The sequence below is a fragment of the Carassius auratus genome, chromosome 50, assembly GCF_003368295.1.
Source record: "Carassius auratus strain Wakin chromosome 50, ASM336829v1, whole genome shotgun sequence".
In the NCBI taxonomy this organism is placed as follows: Eukaryota; Metazoa; Chordata; class Actinopteri; order Cypriniformes; family Cyprinidae; genus Carassius; species Carassius auratus.
The window spans coordinates 14066135-14086779 of record NC_039292.1 but is presented as its reverse complement, the minus strand read 5'-3'; the positions used below and the strand labels follow the sequence as shown (position 1 = coordinate 14086779).

The 20645-nt window shown below is 37.5% G+C and overlaps 1 protein-coding gene across 2 annotated transcripts in view; it reads left to right on the top strand.

Annotated features, from left to right (window-relative positions):
* Positions 1-20645, top strand: part of LOC113067104 (SITS-binding protein-like) — a 45804-nt gene that overhangs the window by 6756 nt on the left and 18403 nt on the right. For both annotated transcript variants that reach the window (XM_026239367.1, XM_026239368.1), the window contains exons 3-4: positions 6280-6484; positions 7016-7166. In XM_026239367.1, the coding sequence (XP_026095152.1) occupies positions 6280-6484; positions 7016-7166 (356 nt within the window). The remainder of the gene's footprint in view (positions 1-6279; positions 6485-7015; positions 7167-20645) is intronic.

The window sequence follows — 20645 nt, the reverse complement described above, 5'->3', positions numbered from 1 at the left end:
GCTCGAGGCCCCATTCTTAAGGTGTGTATAACATGGAATCTGCACAGTCGAAAATAAATAACTGTCATTTGCTGATGTTTAAGAGACTTTTGGCTTGAGTTATGAGCAAGGTGGGTTCTACAGAAGCTGAAAAAGAGGGGGAGCGTCTATTTTTTTTAGAATAATTCCCCACGGTAACTACTACCAGCTTTCCTGAAATATTTTCCACTCTGTCTTTAAAGCAAAGATGAATAACAGCATCCCATCTCACTTTTTTCACCTAATATAGCCTGGATGAGAGCAGAGACTGAAGTGATTTTTGAACAATAGATGAATGATTCTCAGAAATACTTAATGCTATTTCATATAAGCGATAGAGGATTACATAACTTGATGTAAGGAAAATTACACAATGGGTTTTGGTAAACAACTGAAAATGTAGTTTGAATCGGTCTTTAATTTGTCTTCCGACTGGCTAGAAAGAGTTGTGAATCTCTCCTATTTGCACATTCAAATGCAGTTTTTTTTTGTCTGTTTGGATAGGATTAGTTCTCTTCTTAGAATAATAGTTTACTCAGAAATTTTAATTCTTTACCCTCATACAATTCCAAACCTATTTGACTGAGCATTTCTATTGTTTTTTTTTTTGTTGTTGTTGTTTTTTTTCATTCAGTGGAAGTCAATGGTGTCCAGTACAAAATTAGACTCCTCTGATTTTCGTTCTAAGGAAAAACAGAACACGGAAAGATTTTTATTATGTATTCCACAGAAGAAAGAAAGCCATACAAGCTTGGTAAACCATGACAGAATTTTATTTTTGTCACAAACTGGCCCTTTAAAAAAACATATGCATAATCTTATGGTTAACAGTTTGGCTTCTTTCCTTCACTTGCCAAAGTCTATGGCAGGTACGATATTAGTAGATGTTACACCCTTACACGCTATTATTTATAAAAGTTTTCCACGTCAGAGGCCTTAATTTCTCTCCAAGTCTAATCTGCAGTGATAAATAGAGGGAACTGGTAGTTTTCCAAAGAGTCTTATTTAAGAGATGTTTCTCTCAAAATAAAAGGAAAATGAAACTAACGAGACTATTAGAACAAAATTCCATTGCTTTGTTGACTGCATTTATCAAGTCATCAAACAAATATGTATATTTTTTATTTCTACAATCTACATCTACAAAACTTGCATTCAGTTCCAAACTAGGTTTCCTCTGCTGAGTGGCAGTTAATTTTGGGCTACATTTGCAAGCCTAAAATATATTCTTGCATTGTTCTTTTTAAGAAACTTAATAAACTTTTGTTTATTAGATCATTTAATATTTTTGCACCTGTGTGAGGTGGCATGTAAGATTAGGGTTAATTAGGCCCCCAAATAGTAGTTTTTGAAACTACAGATATTTGAACAGAAAAACTATAAGCTTAAATATTACTTTACTAAGACAATATTGGGAGATATAGAGTGACAACTGGTCAAGTCAAGTCTAGTCAAAGTTTATTTATAAAGCACTTTTTTAGAGACGTGTTTACCAAAGTGCTGTACAAGCATGAATAAGCCTATATGACAATTATAATAACAAAATTAAAAATATAATGAAATATTATAGAATAATGTAAAATAAATAAGCAGCTCTCATGCAGTGTTAAATGCAATACTATAAAAATGTGTTTTTAAGCTAGAATTAAAAACAGTAAGTGTTTGGGCCTTAGAGGCAAACTATTTTTAAACTATGTTTAGAGGCAAACTATTGCAAAAATCTTAAAATCTATTCTAAAATGGACAGGAAGCCAATGAAGAGTAAATAAAATAAAAATAAAATAAAAATGTGTATAATTCTTTTAAATACTTTGTAACTCAGAAAATATTTAATCTTAGAAGAGTTGCCTGAGATAGAAATATATATATATATATATATAAAACCAAATTAATTTTATAACCCAGTTTAAAATCCTTATCCATTAAAACACATAAATGGTTTTAATACACCTAAATCCATGTCAGGAGACTCCAGGAGACCCTGGATCAAACAATATAACATCTGTCCTATCCTCATTAAATAAATAAAAAAATACAGCCATCCAGGCTTTAATTTCCTCAAGGCAACACAAAAGTGGCACTATATAATTTGGATGTTTTTGTTTCAATGGCAGATATAATTGTGTATCATCTGCATAACAATGAAACAAAATATCATACTTCCTGAAAATGGATTCCTAGAGGAAGTATATATAAAGAAAATAGATTAGGTCCCTGGTGAACGCCACACAAGAAACACATAGAAGATTACATAAAATCCCCAAGGCGAGCAGAAAAGCTGATATTTATGAGGAGTTTATGTAAGCAGTCTGTGATGAAGAACCCACCGATTTAAAGTACAAGCATCAGAATTCAATCATACTGTATAAATATCAGATTTTTCAGTCTATCATTGTATATTCCAGGCTTTACAGGGTTAATGTAATGTCATTGTTGGTGCTATTGTGAAAAAAGTTATTATCAGTAAAAAATTCAGGTCAAACTAATTACCAGCCTATTTCTTTTGAATTACATGACATCTGGATTATATATATAAAAAATTATCTAAATGATGTACTGCTCATGTGGAAATGGTGTTGTCAGTTTGGGTGAGGTGAGGGGCAGTTGGATGGACAGTGTTGCGTGTGTCTACACTGGGGTACTTTGACATGGTGGTGAAATCCAAGAAGCAGGAGGAATTCCAGGGAGGGCAGCTACATCTGCGCACACCATTATCTGCTTCACATAATCTCAACATTTCAGGTGCAGAAAGACATCAGAAGCAGCCCCCATCTTCTCTTAAGTCTTTGAAAACATAAAGATTCAATTATAAATCCCAATGTTTCCTGTTCCACAAGTCCCAGGCTCAGAATTTCCATGATACATCAGGCTGTAAAGGCTGCTTTACTCTGGGGCAGGTTGAAAGATGGTATTTGGTTTCGTTCATGCAGTGTCTGTCATTCAGAGTCACGAATGGAGTTACAGGAGTTAACGTGTGATCTGAAATCACCTGATGTCTCAGCAGTGTCTCATGATACAAAATCTCTGCATGTCTGCATCTTTCACTCTCAGAAGAAAAGGTACAAAAGCTGTCACTGGGGCTGTACTTTTTCAAAAGGTGAACTTTTGTACCTTTTAGGTACTAATATGTACTTTTAAGGACTCTTTAGGTACAAAGGTGTACCTTTTAAAACTTTTAACCTTTGTACCATTTTTTCTGAGAGTGTTGACTGAACTCTAAAATGTCTGCTCGCTATGTTATTTCCAATGAAAATGCTTTATTTTTGCTTTGTATTTGTAATAAAATTTTAATAATATTTTACAGTGTTAAATATCTTTTTATTATAATAAATAGCTCAATATTAAAGAGTTTTATTTTTAATCTAGAGAGCATTTGATTGGACAAAAGAATTTGAATACACCCCCGAGTTCACAATGATGTCATCAATATTTTTGTTTTGTTGCCCACAGCAGAGACATTTTTAAAAGTGTATGGACTTGATTTACTAACAGCTTGTAACAACGCAAACCCAGTTTTGGTGTTTAAAAACTATTGTCAGGATTTAAGTCACACTGTGGAATATTAATATAAAATTAATACTTATTAATATAAATTTTGCATCTGACCTTATTATATCACTTGTGCATTGTTTATAGTCACCTTTCGTTTTCTTGGGGATGAAAACATCCACTCAATTAAACTGTTGTAGAAATGTATCATATATATATATATATATATATATATATATATATATATATATATATATATATATATATATATATATATATATATACTTTTATTTATTTTTTATTTTTTATTTATTTTTTTATATTTTTTTTGCATAAATCTATTAATCAACCTCAGTCCTGATTAGGGGTGTCACGATTCTCCAAATCCTCGATTCGATTTTCGATTCTAAGCTCACGGTTCGATTCGATTCTCGATTTTTACATTTATTCTTTTTAAAGCACAGATTGTCATTTTTCAAACTAGACTTTTATGCAATATATTATCTGACCTTTGTTTGCAATGTACCACACTACATTGTCAAATTTAAAACTTTTATTAACAACATGATGTAACAATAACTTATATCTTTAGTCAATTGAAAACTGAAAATAAACTGCCATCCAGTTTCTTTGTTGTAAGTGCAGTCTTCTTCACAAAAGATGACATTCAAGTTCACAACAAAACAAACAAAAACAATAAAAAATGACTAAACTAACCTTCAAATATTACGATGTAGCTATTTAAAAGATTAAAGATAAAACACTTGTTAAACACTTCACTGTCATTCATTTAGATTTATATATATATATATATATATATATATATATATATATATATATAGATATATATATATGTGTGTGTGTGTGTGAGTGTGTGCATCATTACAGTCTGTAAAATATGTGTATCTTTATTATAAGACTGCAATCACTAGCAATCAGAAGAATTCCAGTTAATCAAGTATCTACAAAAGATCTACTCTATAAACAATGCATTAAATTACATTAAAGACAAAAATAAATTAAACAAGCAAAAGAAATGATTACTCACATGTATCTGGTCCACTGATGAAGTCATGGGTCAAGTCAAGAGAATTATTAATCATTTTCTAACAGGCGTCGAATACTGACTTTAGGAAAAGAGGAATAACCAATGACATTTGAGATAACAACTAAAACAGCAAGCCCCGCCCCACGACTGACAAAAATAAAATTGTTCGCTCGAGCAGAGGTGAGATGATCGAGCGCAAGGATGTGGGGAATGAGCATGCGCGCGCGACGCGCGAGAGTTTGAAATGAGCTCGCGGGCTCCCGTTTCTTCGGATCCGATTCAGTTTTCATCTCGCAGAAGCAATATAGCGCGCGCGCCAGCTTCAGTTGTATGCTCAGTTATTTTTGTCATTGATTTGCCGTCATACAACATGGGGGCGTGGCAGGCAGCATCGACGATTCCATTTTTTAATTCGAAGTTTGAGACTGTGACTTAATTTCGATCGATTTCGATTTAAAATCGAAATCGTGACACCCCTAGTCCTGATCAAAACTACCAAATGTTTAAAAAAAAATCCAAGATTTCAACTCTTTAATTGCCAAGTTCATAAACGATGTCACTGATTTGGGGGGAAAAAACTAACAAAATTACTTATTTTCAATATAAAAGTAATTGTGGCTGGATTTTTGTTTTTACTTTTTATTACAGTCTTGGGCATGTCAAAGATTAGTAACAACATTGGCTTTGGTGCATTTTTAGTTTTTGTTCAGCATTAGATAAAAAAAAAAAATTCTTCCTCATTTATTGTTGGTGGCTGTTTTTGCCCCATTGACTTCCATTATAATGACATTTTTTGATTGCAAAGCCATGACACCATATAATCATGCATTCTTGATTGTTTGTGGTTTTCCCTTTTGGGAAGAGGTAGTGAAAAGGCTTAGTTTCTGGCTTGTATATGGAGTAATATGGAGTATAACAGCAAATTATAGAGTTTGTGTGTGTGAGAGATTCTTGACTGTTGGTGGTTTTCCCCGTTACAGTTGATCACTAGGTGGGACCATTAACCGTTTAGATAGGCCTGTGCAAAAAAAAAAAAAAAAAGCTTAGTTTCTGACTTGTATATGAAGCTATATGGAGTATAACAGCATATTATATATTGTGTGTGTGTGTGTGTGTGTGTGAGAAAGAGAGAGAGAGAGTGTGTGTGAGAGACCTTTGCGCACGTACCTTGATGTATTTGAGAAAATCAAAATGTACACCTCAGCTCTCAGAACTACATGGAGTAAACAAAAGTGTATTAATATACCTCCTGTCTTTTAATGGTGGTGATAAGTATAGACAACAAAAAAGCAAAGTGCCTGGATTTAAACACTTGCATGCCATAGTGCTGGTCATTTGATGGTTAGAAGAGCAGCAAGCAACACGAGAAAGGGCTTGACTAAGTTTTAGAAATGATTATGCAACTTGACCCCTCCAGCGAGCTGCAGCTAATTTCAAGTTGGTATTGAATTTTGGTTAATAATAAATTGTTAATAAATCTGATGCAAAGTAGATTTTACATGATTTTAAAGTTTTAAACTGGATTTACCATCAAGAAAAGACAAGCATTTCACACATAGACCATCCGTACTTATCACCATCAAAAGGCAGCAGGTGCATAAACACACTTCTTTTTTTAAACAGTGTAGACACGGTGTAAAAGCCACAAAATTCCTATTTTGATTTATTTGTATTTTTAAAATTTGCCAAACTGACCACTGATAATCCAAAGTTTTTTTTTCAAGGTGTGTCAGTTCTAGTGGCTCCGAACATCCCGCTTCATGTAGGAATAGAGAGCAGACAGTTCTGTTTGCAGACACCACCTAGTATGGAGCGCATGCCGCTGCAGTACACCGTGTGTGTTGGACACAACATTCGAGCCGTCCATCAAGAGTCAATGCAGCAGCTCTCCACAGCCAGACGAGAACTGCCAAACATGGATGTCTTACGGTACTACAACTTTACAAACTCCTTTACCTTTCTTAATTGTTACCTTTCACTTTGTGTTTCTCTGGATTATTGTCGATTAAATTGGTTTCTGATACATTTCCAGTTATAGATTCATGTGAATGCAGGTATGTTCACATGACAAAAGTGTACTTATAACGAAAAAGGTTTTCTTTCGCATTTTTAAGAAGTTTTACATACAAACTACAATGATGTCAAAACTAAAATAATGACTAAAAACGCCATTATAATGTAGCATTATAATTATATAATGTCTATATTGTTTTGTATTTGTTTTTTTTAAGTTTTCGATTATTTAGTTTGAGATATTTTAGTACTTAATTAAACGTATAAAATTCTTAATATTTTCTTGGCGACTAGCTAAAATACAACAAGTTCACATTTTTTTATGCTTTATTTTCATTTAGTTAACGTTTATTTGATTTCAAGAAATGAATTTTTTTAATGAACCTGATGTGGAGTGTTACTTCAATCTAAGAACTGTACTCTAACAAATACAGTATTTCTCTGAAGGGTGCCTTTCTGGAAGCTTCCAGCAAACGTGGACTCAGGGGCCAAGCTAGAGCGAGAGCTGAGGACCTTCTCAAACCGGCTGAAGCGGCATCACCTCGGGGAGGGGGTCATCAGCCTCGACGAACATTCCACTGCTCTCCTCGCCAACATGGTGGGTCACGCTCTCAATCTCACTCCAAAATCAGATGTTTCCTTCACAAATCATTCTAATGTGCTGATTTGAAGCTAGCAATGTTGTAGCAAACCGTCATATTTTAGTAGAAACCATGATATATTTCTTCATGATTCTTCAAAGAAAAGAACAGAATTTATTTAAAATAGAATCTTTTGTAATAATAGAAATGTGTTTACTGCCACTCTTGATCAGTTTAATATATCTTTGCTAAAAAAAAAGTTTGTCTATATTTGAAAAGGCTGTTTATCTGTATCAATCTGATTAGCCTGCTATTGGAAAATACTACTACCACTACTAATAATAATATATTATAGCATTCGATCGAGAAGCTTGTTTTATAAATAATAATAAAAACAACGATGAAGCCCACATAATAAAGAGGCTGTGAGAAAGCTGACATCATTAAGCATCAGAGCGGCTCTGGTGATCTGCAGTATATTCCCCCGTCTCTGACCTTCAGTGTGCTGTTTAATCTCCAGCCGTCAGCGGCTCAGCCTTTGCACCTGTTGTAGCTCTCGGCCTACAGGCCTTCATTCTCAGCCTCAACACCCCACTGACTCGCACAGCCCACAGAGCCAACTTCACTACTTTCTCTGCATCTGCATGTTGAAAATGATCAATTAATATTATATTTTAATACAAAATAAATGTAATCAGTAACAGGGTTATTATCGATCACTCAAACCATGAAAAAAATAAAATAATTAACATTTTCATTACATAAAATAAAATAAACTTGAAATGAAAAAAATATATATATTTTATTTGATCTGGTTGACAAGGTAACATTTCTCATCAAGTACTATAAATATTCTATACTATATAGAAAAAGTATAAACATATAAAAAATGTATTCTCTTTTTTCAATAAATTAAAAGATCAAGTAAAAAATCATCACACAGGGCTATTAGCATTATTATTATTTTGTTTAGATTTGCTTTAGTCAGTGATGATAACCCTGTGTGGTTCTCCTTTTTCCAGGTCTTTAAATTTATTTAAAAAATGAAATGGTTGTAAACATGAAAAAATACTACATTATAAAACAAACAAACAAAAAAAAAACATATATTGATATATTTTATTTATACTAGTTGCCAATGCAAAATATCTAATTTTTGTTTAAGTTAAAGTACTAAAATAACTTAATCTAAATAATTTAAACATATTTTTAAATACTAAATGGATAAAAATATAAAAATAACTAACACTACAATTCAAAAATGGGAAAAAGAAATGAATCAACCCCCTTTAAAATAATATTTTTGCTTTGCATTGCTTTTGCGTTGTTTTTGTTTTATCCAGCCATATTTACTCAAAAGAGTAAATATTTATGAGTGCAATATTTTTTTATTTATTAATATAATAAATGTAATGACTGTGTAAGGAGTGGCAGGAAGCAAGTGCGAGGTTAATGATCTTTAATGAGAATAATGAGACAATAGAAAACTGAGACACAAATAACGCTGGGAGGAATGCACAGTCCAAGATGGTGGTGAGGAATGATGAATCCGGAAGGCGGAGGTGAGTTGGCAGCAGGAGAGGGTGACACAGGAACTGCGGGGAAGAGAGCCGAAGGTAAGTGGTGTTGCTTGATGGTGGTTGCGTAGAGTGGACAGGGTTCCGGGGAAGACACGGACATCCAACGCAGAAACACACAAGAAAGCAAGGCACGGGTTACAAACATGAAACAACGCTCTCACGAACACAAGACGCTAGACAACCCATATATATATAGGGATGAGTAATAAGTGACAGCTGTTGCTGATGACAATTAAAGGAGACGGCCACAAACTAATCAGTGCTGACGCGTAACACACAGACTTCACCCACAAAGTGCAAAACCCAAAAGATCACAGTTAACTGTTCTAACCATGACAGTACCCCCCCCCCCTCTAAGAATGCCTCTTGGAGTTCCCAGAAGGGCCTACCTGCTGATTGTAATCATCTATAAGGGAGTGATCCAGTATGTCCCTAGGAGGTACCCAACTCCTCTCCTCTGGACCATAACCTTCCCAGTCCACCAAGTACCGGAATCCTCGTCCCCTCCGTCTCGAGTCCAGAATACAATTAACCGAATAGGTCGGGGCAGAATAGTTTGAGGCGGACTGTCACCAGACTAATGATCTTGGTGATAGTAAACGGGCCAATGTATTTGGAAGCTAATTTGTTAGAAATGGAACGGAGAGGAATATTATTCATAGAAAGCCACAATTTTTTGACCCACGACGTAAACGGAAGGCTATGACCGGTGGCTACCGGCCTTGGCCTTAGTGCGCTCCCTCTTCAGGTGCATAGTCTCGCGGGCTCTGGTCCAGGTGCGGTGGAACCTCTGGACAAATGCGTGAGCGGAGGGGACCGCAACTTCAGTTTCCAGACTAGGCAAAGCTGGTGGCTGATAACCTAAGCTGCACTGAAACGGAGAGGGCCCGTAGCTGACACTGGTAACAAATTGTGAGCGTACTCTACCATAGAGAGTTGTTGGCTCCAGGAAGAAGGATTCTTGGAGACCAAACATTGCAACGTTCTCTCCAAATCTTGGTTGGCTCGCTCAGACTGCCCGTTACTCTGGGGATGATAACCCCAAGACAGTCTAACTGTTGCTCCTAGCAACTTACAAAATTCTTTCCAAAATTTGGATATGAATTGGGATCCCCTGTCAGAAACCACGTCTACCTTCAGGCCATGTAACCGAAAGATGTGATCTAGGACAGTGACCGCTGTCTCCTTGGCTGTCGGTAATTTGGACAAGGGAATCAAATGTACCGCCTTCGAGAACCAGTCCACTATGGTCATGCCATTAGAGGGCGGGAGGGTGGTAACAAAATCTAGTGCGATATGTGACCAGGGTCTCAGAGGGACAGACAGCGGTTGAAGAAGCCCATCAGGAGGCCGGTTAGATGACTTACCACTGGTGCAAACTGAGCAAGCCAAAACAAAATTGTGGACGTCACAAGCTATAAGTGGCCACCAGAATCGTTGTTTAACTAACCCTTTGGTTCTGCTTATCCCTGGATGACAAGCAACATTAGAGCAGTGACCCCACTGAATGACTTCGGACCGTAACCCTTCTGGCACAAATAAACGATTCGGTGGGCAACCGGGTGGAGGCGTTACCCCTTCTAAGGCCATCTTGACCTTCGATTCCACCTCCCATACGAGTGCTAAGACGACTATTTTCTCAGGTAAAATACAATCGGGAGTCACCGGGCGGGCAGAGGGATCAAAAAGACATGACAAAGAATCGGGTTTGACATTTTTGGAACCCGGGTGGTACAACAGAGGAAAATCGAAATGACCGAAAAAAGTGCCCACCGAGCCTGCCTGGAATGGAGTCTTTTGCCAGTTCTAATATACTCTAAATTCTTATGATCGGTCCAAACAATGAAAGGTACCCATGAGCCTTCCAACCAGTGACGCCACTCCTCTAAAGCTAATTTTACGGCCAACAATTCTCTGTTACGAATGTCATAATTGCGTTCAGCAGGAGATAAACGATGGGAGAAAAACGCACAGAGATGCATCTTATCGTCCGAGGCAGCATGTTGGGAAAGAACTGCTCCTACCTCCATCTCTGATGCGTCGACCTCCACCACGAACTGCCGTGGGGTATCAGGGGCTACAAGGATGGGATCCAAAACAAAGTGGCTCTTGAGGTTGGTAAATGCAGTTTCGGCTGCATCCGACCACCTGAACAGTGTACTGGGGGAGGTCAAGGCCGACAGAGGTGAGACTAGTTGGCTGAAATTTACAAATGAAACGTCGATAGAAATTGGCGAACCCCAGAAACCGCTGTAGGGCCTTACGGGAATCTGGAGATGGCCAATCTATCACAGCCTTAACCTTGTCAGGATCCATACGTATTCCCTCAGATGAGACGATATACCCTAGGAAGGGAAAAGACTGTGCATCGAATACGCATTTCTCCACCTTGACAAAAAGCCCATTCTCGATTAATCTCTGGAACACTTGTCTGACGTGTTGAACATGTTCCTGGAGAGATGAAGAAAAAATCAGTATGTCATCCAGGTAAACATATATAAACTGATCTACCATGTCTCTCAACACGTCATTAACGAGTGCTTGGAAAACCCCTGGCGAGTTGGAAAGCACGAACGGCATAACCAAATATTCAAAGTGCCCTCTAGGGGTGTTAAAGGCGGTTTTCCATTCATCCCCCTTCCTGATGCGGACCAAATGATAAGCATTACGTAAATCCAATTTTGTGAATACGGATGCTCCCTGTAACCTTTCGAAAGCTGAAGACATCAACGGTAACGGATAGGTGTTCTTTATCGTGATGTTGTTCAGCTCTCGGTAGTCAATACAAGGTCGCAGAGAACCATCCTTCTTACCCATAAAAAAGAATCCTGCCCCTGCTGGAGAAGAGGAAGGGCGGATGAACCTCGATGCCAAGGAATCAGAAATTTATTTTTCCATGGCCTCCCTCTCCGGAATAGAAAGAGAGTAAAATTTGCCTTTAGGCAGAGACTTACCTGGCACTAAATCTATCGCACAGTCGTAGGGACGATGCAAAGGAAAAGAAGCAGCACGGAACTTACTGAACACCTCCTTCAGGTCCAAGTACTCTGCGGGCATGTTTGATAACACCTTGTTCTCTTTCTGAAAGACAAAAACAGTCCATGCAGGAATCGATCCCACTGCATTGCCTCGTTCTACTGGCACGTGGCCGCCAGGGTGCGGAACTGAATGGAATAGTCAGCCACTGATGATCTTCCTTGTTTCAGGTCCGAGAGTTGGTGAACGGCCTCCCTGCCGGCCGCGGCTCGATCGAAGACCCATTTCAACCTATTCGGAGAGGGAGTGGAACGAGGCGCAACACAGATGTTGATTCTCCCACACCACCGTCCCCCGTAAGGCGGCCCTGCAAGAGAGTAGGGTAAGAGCAAACGCAACCTTGGACTCCTTGGAGGTGCGGGGCTGCAATACAAAATGCATGGAACATTTCTTAAGGTAAGTCTTGCAAAAGTTTGCTCACCGGAGTAACTCTCTGGCACCGGAAGTCGCGGCTCTGGCCGGAAGTGGTCCTGGGAGCTCTCCCGGGGGACGGGTAGCGCAGGCGGTGCGGTGGGTGCAGTGGGAGAGGTGAGTTGATGGATCTGCTAGGAGAGCTTGGACACCTGTGTCACCAGCGCTTGGGATTGTGCGTCCGATGTTCACAATGTTCTCCTACTGCTGATCCATGCGGTTGATGCTGTAGTGAAGTGGTGCTCGCTGCTTCCATGGTTTTGAGAGCGTTCTGTAACAACTGTGTAAGGAGTGGCAGGAAGCAAGTGCGAGGTAAATGATATTTAATGAGAATAATGAGACAATAGAAAACTGAGACACAAATAACGCTGGGAGGAAAGCACAGTCCAAGATGGTGGTGAGGAATGATGAATCCGGAAGGCAGAGGTGAGTTGGCAGCAGGAGAGGGTGACACAGGAACTGCGGGGAAGCGAGCCGAAGGTAAGTGGTGTTGCTTGATGGTGGTTGCGTAGAGTGGACGGGGTTCCGGGAAGACACGGACATCCAACACAGAAACATACAAGAAAGCAAGGCACGGGTTACAGACATGAAACAATGCTCTCACGAACACAAGACGCTAGACAAGCCATATATATAGGAATGAGTAATGAGTGACAGCTGTTGCTGATGACAATTAACGGAGACACCCACAAACTAATCGGTGCTGACGCGTAACACACACAGACTTCACCCACAAAGTGCAAAACCCAGAGATCACGGTTTACCAACCGTGACAATAAAAGGCCAAAATATTTGATACATATTACAATTTGCCTTAACATCCAAATAGCATCAGTGTCAGCAAATGTGCACAGCCATGAGTAATTATATAAAGTAAATGCAAATCTGATTTAGATCCTTCTTAGGCATTAAGCACTGTGCATATGTAACATTTTGTACTAAAACGGACCTTTGTTTAATCCGATTTTGAATGGTTATTAGCCTTACACCGAATTATAAAACATAATTCGCCAAACTATTTTGATCCATGCACTTGGTGGAAAAAACCCAGTTTAAACGGACAGTTCGCCCCAAAACAAAATCATTGTTTCAGTCATCATTTCCTCATCCTCGTTTTGTACCAAACCTGTATGACATTCAGAACAAACTAGTGACCACTAGTGGTGCATAAATGACACACTTTGCTGTTAATTTTCTTGTGGTTGATGGTCAGGTTTCTGAAGGACTCATTATAATCACACAAACAGGCTCGGGTCTGGGAGAACAACGTTTCATACCAGGCAGATTTAACAGGGACGCAGAAACACTGTGTTCAAGTACAAACATCTGCCACCAGCTGGCCTGTTAAGTTCATTTTGACGGAACAAAACAGTCTGAGCTGCTCAGTGTTGTGGACATGAAAGGCTTCATTTTTTCTAAGCGGATCTGCAGCCGGTGAGGAGAGGTCAGGGCCTGATCCCCTAGAGAAAGACACACATCTCTGGTTCACTGAAATGCCAGCAGGAAACTGGTCTCCAATTAAATGATACTTGCTGTTTTAAGGAGAATAATATGTTATACCAGTGTGAGCCATCTGTGTTATGTTAGCTTCGTCTTTTTACCACTTTTTTACACATTTCTCAAATGCTTTTATCCTATATTTTATTCAAATGCTTTTAAAATATAATGCTTTTTTAAGGTTTATAGTGCATTTAATGTTTATATTTTATCAGAACATGTAAATAGGTTGTGTTTTATTGTTTTAGATATTAGAACAGACTGTAAACTTGAAGACTTGAACCTGAATTTTCCATATGAGCACCACAATTTGACATCTCTATAGCATTTAGTGTAACAATACTTTTTTACAATATGCTAATGATAAATATCACAATATAGTTGATACTGACATGAGTTGATGTTGGCTTTGTGCATTTTTTAACAAAAGTATCCTCTTAATGAGTCTAAAAATGTCATGAGGTGTAACTATTAAATATAAATGAATATATCTTTACTTTTGAGAATATATATATATATATATATATATATATATATATATATATATATATATATATATATATATATATATAGACACACACACACACAAAGAATTATTAATTCATACCTATATATCGTTAGGTTTTTGGAGAGGCGCACCACATGACATTTTGCAACGCGAACTAACCATGCCTTGATATATAAAAAAAGTCACATTTTCCAATGATAATGCTATTTATCACAGTCAAATGTTTGTTTTCTGGATTCACATGGTTTTTGGAAACTTAAATATCTTTTTCAACAAAAATTTAAATTTAAGGAGTCAAAAATGTCATGTGGTGTCAACATTAAGTAAAAAAAACATTTCTTTACTCCCTATATTTTCCAGAATGATTTAAATATATTTTTTCAAGGTATTTTTTTATAAATCAAATAAATTAATTCATTAATTGGGAGTAATAAAAATAATTACATAAAATATTTAAATAATTAATAAATACATAAAAACATAAAAAACTGCCCTTCATAATGTTTTATTGGCCATAATATAAGACATATGTATCGCCCAGATAAATATCATTCATGCATAGCTTCATTTGATCAGTTGCATACCATCTTGATTTATCGCTTAGTTTAATTAATTGATTCATGACTCACATGCTTGTTTAATTTTTTTGACTAGTCACGACATTGTTCTTAGGCATGCATGCTTGATTGATCTCAAAACAGTATAAATAACACTGAGCGGTTCGTTTCACAGCTGAATTCCTCTAGAAAGATCAGAGGCAGGTGAAAGAAAAAAAAGAAAATAAAACTTCCTGCCAAGAAAAGAATGTTCTCTATGCCTAAAATACTTAAAAGGCTTATCAGAACATTAACATCAATGTAATGCAGAGCACAGCCCTCCGATTTCAATAACTCATGACATGTAAGATTTTATTTTATTACTATTTTGATATTTATAGCACACAAAATTGTCTCAAATATATGTTATATTTACATGTTGCTATATTGCAATATGCATTGATAAAATAAGCTATAATTTCAATTCTTCTGTAAATTAAAATGTTCAAATGTTACCCACCCACTGTGAAGCCTAATTCTATGTGCTATCTGATACACAGACCACACTTTCCCATATCCTAACCTGAATGAAAGTCTTACCACTAAATTACAGTGGAAAACCTTCCCTTGTGTGACAGTTTTTCTTTTTTTTTTCTTTGCTAGTTTCCATTTTAGCTTGAAATAACACAGTCATAAGCGGAACCAACAGCTTGACTTGGAATGAATTTGGTCATAAACACACTTGCCAGGATTCGCTATTTATTGCACAGATTCCTCATAAGCACAGCGTTCAGCATGCCTGTACAATATGATTAATATAAATGACATTGTTGTATTTTCTCAGACATCGTGGCACCTGTTAGGGACTGTCATGGTAAAAACATTAATAGGGGCTGAAGTATTATTTTCAGTGATGGTAAAACAATATTTTCCACACTGTTAAAATAATCAACAAAATAAGAATTCGGAAACGTAAATGCTGACGGCTACCATCATCTGTAATACATGACTGCCTAGAAAAGCTGACTACAAACTGTGCGTGTTAAAACCAGGAGACATTATATACTGAGTTTGTTAAAGGAGTAGTACACCCCAAAAATTACAATTTGCTGTAAATATACTCACCCTTGGGATATTCTGATGAGTATGTTTCTTCATCAGAACAGATTTGGAAAAATGTAGCATTACATCACTTGTTCATCGATGGATCCTCTGCAGTGAATGGGTGCCGTCAGAATGAGAGTCCAAATAGCTGATAAAAATATCACAATAATCCACAAGTAATCAACTATCACTATTATTGTCTATAATAACTTTTTTTTTTCACCAGAGAAATGTTATCTCATCTGAATCAGGAGATAAATATGCACAGATCAAGCACCGTTTATAAGCGAAAACAGTTCAAAACAATGGGAGATGGACATTTTCAAAGGTTTCATTGATTTTAATTTTTTGTATACAGACATAATAACAACAAAACTTTGTGCATTTATAAAATAAATAAATAACAAACAGGGTGTTCTGTCTGCAGCCTTTGTCTGCGCTGATCTTCATTTACAAACGCGTCATTAAAATGAACTGTAACTCAGTGAATACTCAACGAAGAGACAGGGAGATCTATAGAAAGCTTGACATGTCAACTTTTAAACTAAACAAATGCTGCCGAAAACAAATATTCTTTGATAATGTAATCCATATGAAAACAATACGATGTCCATTTTACACGTCTCCCTTCATTATCTTCTAATGTGACCATGCCCCCGCTGGTCTAATGCTGGTCCAGATTCTAATGTTTCACTGAAGCGTGCGGCTTGAATAATACGCCCATACAACAGAAGACAACGCAGTGAGACTGTTCTTCAAGTTCTTTTATTTTACTGTTTGCTTCACGATAAGAGGAATAAGACATAATTCACCCCAAAAAGATGTGATGTGGTTGAGGATTTGAGATTTGGATTTCCTCAGAAATAAACAATGAAGCGCTTTATTCAGCAGAGATCATAAACATGAGTAAGTCTCTTTTTATTTATTGATATACTTGTACTAGTTTTCACATAACGTGTAAACATTTTACAAGTTAGGCTTTTTCCAAACTATAATTCCTGACTAAATGTATAATCAAATGAAACATCATAAAGTTTCAATAACGATATACACTACTATATCATTCAAAACTTGATGTAAATAATATAAATGTAACAAATAAATGTAACAGTAACAAATGTAACAAACAATGCGGTTCTTTCCATTCCATTATGCTAAAAATTCAGTTTGAAAGTCAGCTTTGATTGTTCCTAATTAACTGCACTCCCAAGTGGATATTAAATTATGTTGTGGGATAATTAAATATATTCTAAATAAACTACAAACATAAAAATATACACATTTATTTTGTCCTCACATTCTTTCTTGTAACTCCTCCCTCACAGTGACACACAGCTGACTCAAAGGCTTATTACGCAGCTCATTATGCAGCTCATTATGCAGCTGATTATGCAGGCCTTTGTCTTCTCAGTTCTAAATCACAATGATATTCATTATAGTTCACGTCCTCTCGCATATGACTTTTACAAACAAAAAGTGTCTTCGAAAATTTAAATCAATATATAGTTTTCTGTGAGTAAACAAGATGATTTTCACATAATTTAGAAAGAAAAATTCTAGGCTACAAGCTCCAGTTCTCAAAAGTCCCGAAAACCAGTGTTCTGTATGTGTTTTATTGCCTTATTCAAGTGATTTAACATTTTTAGTTTTTCACTAACCACACATAAATTTTTTTTCTCAAAAACACAATCATGTACATACATGCTGCTCACATATTATTATAGCCCAGTTTGTGCTGATTACAGTGAGACTAGACTTTAGCCATTTAGATGTTTATAAGCAACTGAAAAAAGCACAAATGTCAGGTCATGACAAAACTTCTCCAGGCCCCAAAAATACCCTTAGACCTCAGAGGGTTAAAGCTCAGTTGATTGCTTTGGACACATTGGATCTGCTCATAATCAGCTGAAGAACAAGGGTCCTTGCCTGCACCAATGGCTTCTAAAGCTGCTGGTTAGTTTGTTGAACTGGCTTCTGAAATTGAAGGTCATTTTGCTGAGTCAGAGCTCTTACGCAGATTATTCCACTTTGGAACAGCATGACAGAAAATGCAAACTGCCGAAATCTGACCCAAAACACCAACTTGCAGCCATTTTTCAACAACTAAACACAAAGTGGTGATGCTGCCCTTTGTTTTTTTATACTCTACAGCAGTACTTCCCAAACCTATCCTGGAGATCCCCCTGCCCTGCACCCTTATCTAACATTCAACAGAGGGTTACAGATTTCATCTTATTAGAGTTAGTCCCTCCCCCTTCATTAACCCTCACGATTCTCCAGACTTACATGAGTTGGAGCTTATGCAACTGAGTGATTCTCATTGGCTGCATCCGAAAACTTAGGCTGGTGACTTGCTGCCTCGCTGACGTATCAGGCAATGACTTTGCAGGCAGTGTTTTTGCAACTGATTTTGGACAGCCTCCTGAGGCAGCGCAATGATCTACAGCAAAATATATAGAGAGCTTTGGTGACAACTTAGTGAATATTTAATTACTGCATTATTAATTTCTCGCTAGAATTACATAAAAGGTGGAAAATGTTGATCAAAAACATACATTTACACACAAACTGACCACTGACGGTAAATTTCAGATGCCATCTTTATTTTTTGGCTTAACTGTCACAGAATGGAATGCACAGGATTGTGGGATATCAAAGTCAGTGAAGGATACATCTATGCTGCCTTCAAAAATCGGCCAGATGAAGGCATCTCAGGAGATATGAAATGAAAATAACATTGATTCAGACGTGCCTTGATGACTTCCTACCTTGGAATGCATCCTTCGAAGGCAGCGTTTTTCAGTTTTCAGATGCAGCCATCGATTCAACTGTCCTTGTTAAATACATGAAAACACAAACTTGAGCATAATTTAAAATATCATTCTAGTATGAATTTCTGCCATTTTGAATTCTCCCTTGGTTTTTATCTTTCATTAGCTGAATCCAATTGTTGACTTCTTGACAATTCTGAATTTTTTTTTCTAAGAGACACATCTTGGAATGTACAAGCCTGTATCATCAGACTGGTTCAGAAGAAGCTTGATTTAACATACTCATGATAACTTTGAAGCTTGAGTGATGCTTGAACCCTGTCCCAGACATAGCTGCTCTATTCTTAAATGCTGCATTATAATTAAGATACAATCATTGATTTTTAAAAAGTACTTTTAAAATCTTGCACAGACTGCAATATCAATGTCCTTTGGTTAGAGGTGGAAAGTAACTAATTACAAATACTTTCATTAGAGCACTTGAGTAAATTAAACTTTTTTTCTGCTTTCCTGAGTATAATTAAATTGGTGGTACTTTTACCTGAGTTAAATAAAACTAAAGTATTACATTTATTTTTAAACAAAAGCACAAAGTAAAAAAAAAAAAAAACGGACAAAGGAGGCGCCGATGAAGAGACAGAGCGTGCTGGTGTTTGACGGGCACTTTTCAAACTTCTGGGGTGGAGCCCTGCGCTTCAGCTAATAACAGACAGGTCTGACTTAGGAGCAAAACCAATCAAAACTTGGAGTTCGGTTGGGGTTGGGGTGGGGTGTTCAAACAGCACTATGCTTTGACTGTCAATCACCGGCGTTGTCTGTCAGGGACCAGGCAAGACCAGTCCCAGCCAATCCAAAACAATCATGCTCCCCTGAGTATTAATCACCCTCACCTGGTCATCATCAGCAATCTCATCAAGGCACTATAAAACACTCACATCAAGCCTGCAACAGGAACAGACCTCATGTTTCCGTCTCCTGCTTGCCTCGCATCCCGTAGATTCCAAGACGTAATGTATACGGACTTTTGAAACACTAACCTTTGTGTCATTGTTCTGCTGCCTCCAGGATTTCCGAGCCATCCCTGTTACCTGATTTCCCAACGATCTCCTGTATCTCATGTGTTCATGTCAAGCTTGCTGGACAGTTGCCTCTCCTGTAAAAGAAAAGGGACAAACATTAGTTAACCGTGATTGTGTGGCATTGACCTCTCTTCTATGGATGTACTCACCTGCATTCAGCCCCTCACTGAGTGATCTGCACAGTATCCGCACCTGAAATCACCTTCTACTCACCGTGCACTTGATCTTGTGAAAAATAAACGTTGTGTGGAATTCACTTACCTCTGCCTCCAGGGACTATCCTGACAGAATGCTTGACCAACACCGACATGAATTAAGCACAGTCTGGAGACGGCGCTTCCGCAAACACTGCTCCCACACTGGTGTACATAGCCAACTCAGTCTCTTGACCAGCATGCTTCTCCAGCTGGGCGAAGGATTGCAATGGATTTCTATTATAATGTTCACTCTGCCTTGAGCAAAACGCACATCTTTCTCCTAAAGAAATATCTAAAGTCTTGTTTATCCAGCAGTTATCTGGGGCTGCGTTAAGATGGGCCGAAGTGCTGTGGTTTCAAGAGACTGCGGTCACCTCGTCCGTACAGAATTTTATCAGTCACTTTAAGGAAGTGTTTGGGTGACCCTGTGGGAGACTTTTCAGTCAGCAATCAATTGTTACACCTGAGTCAAGGTGAAAGACCTGTTTCTGAATACTCCCTTGAATTCCAGACTCTGGCCACGGCGAGTGGAAAAAAACTTATGGTTTACCGAAGAGGATTAAACCCCATACTTCGACTGCAGCTCGCCATTTATGATAATCTGGGGTTAGAGAAATTCATAGAACAAGCCCTCCCAGTTCACTTGAGATCCCAGTCCTGTTATCGAGAAACTCATGCCCCAGCTCCCATTTCTCATCAGTCTACCCGAGAAAATCCCTGAATCGCAGCCTTAACGGATGCAGATGGAAGCCCAGCGACTGTCTCCAGCAGAGCGTA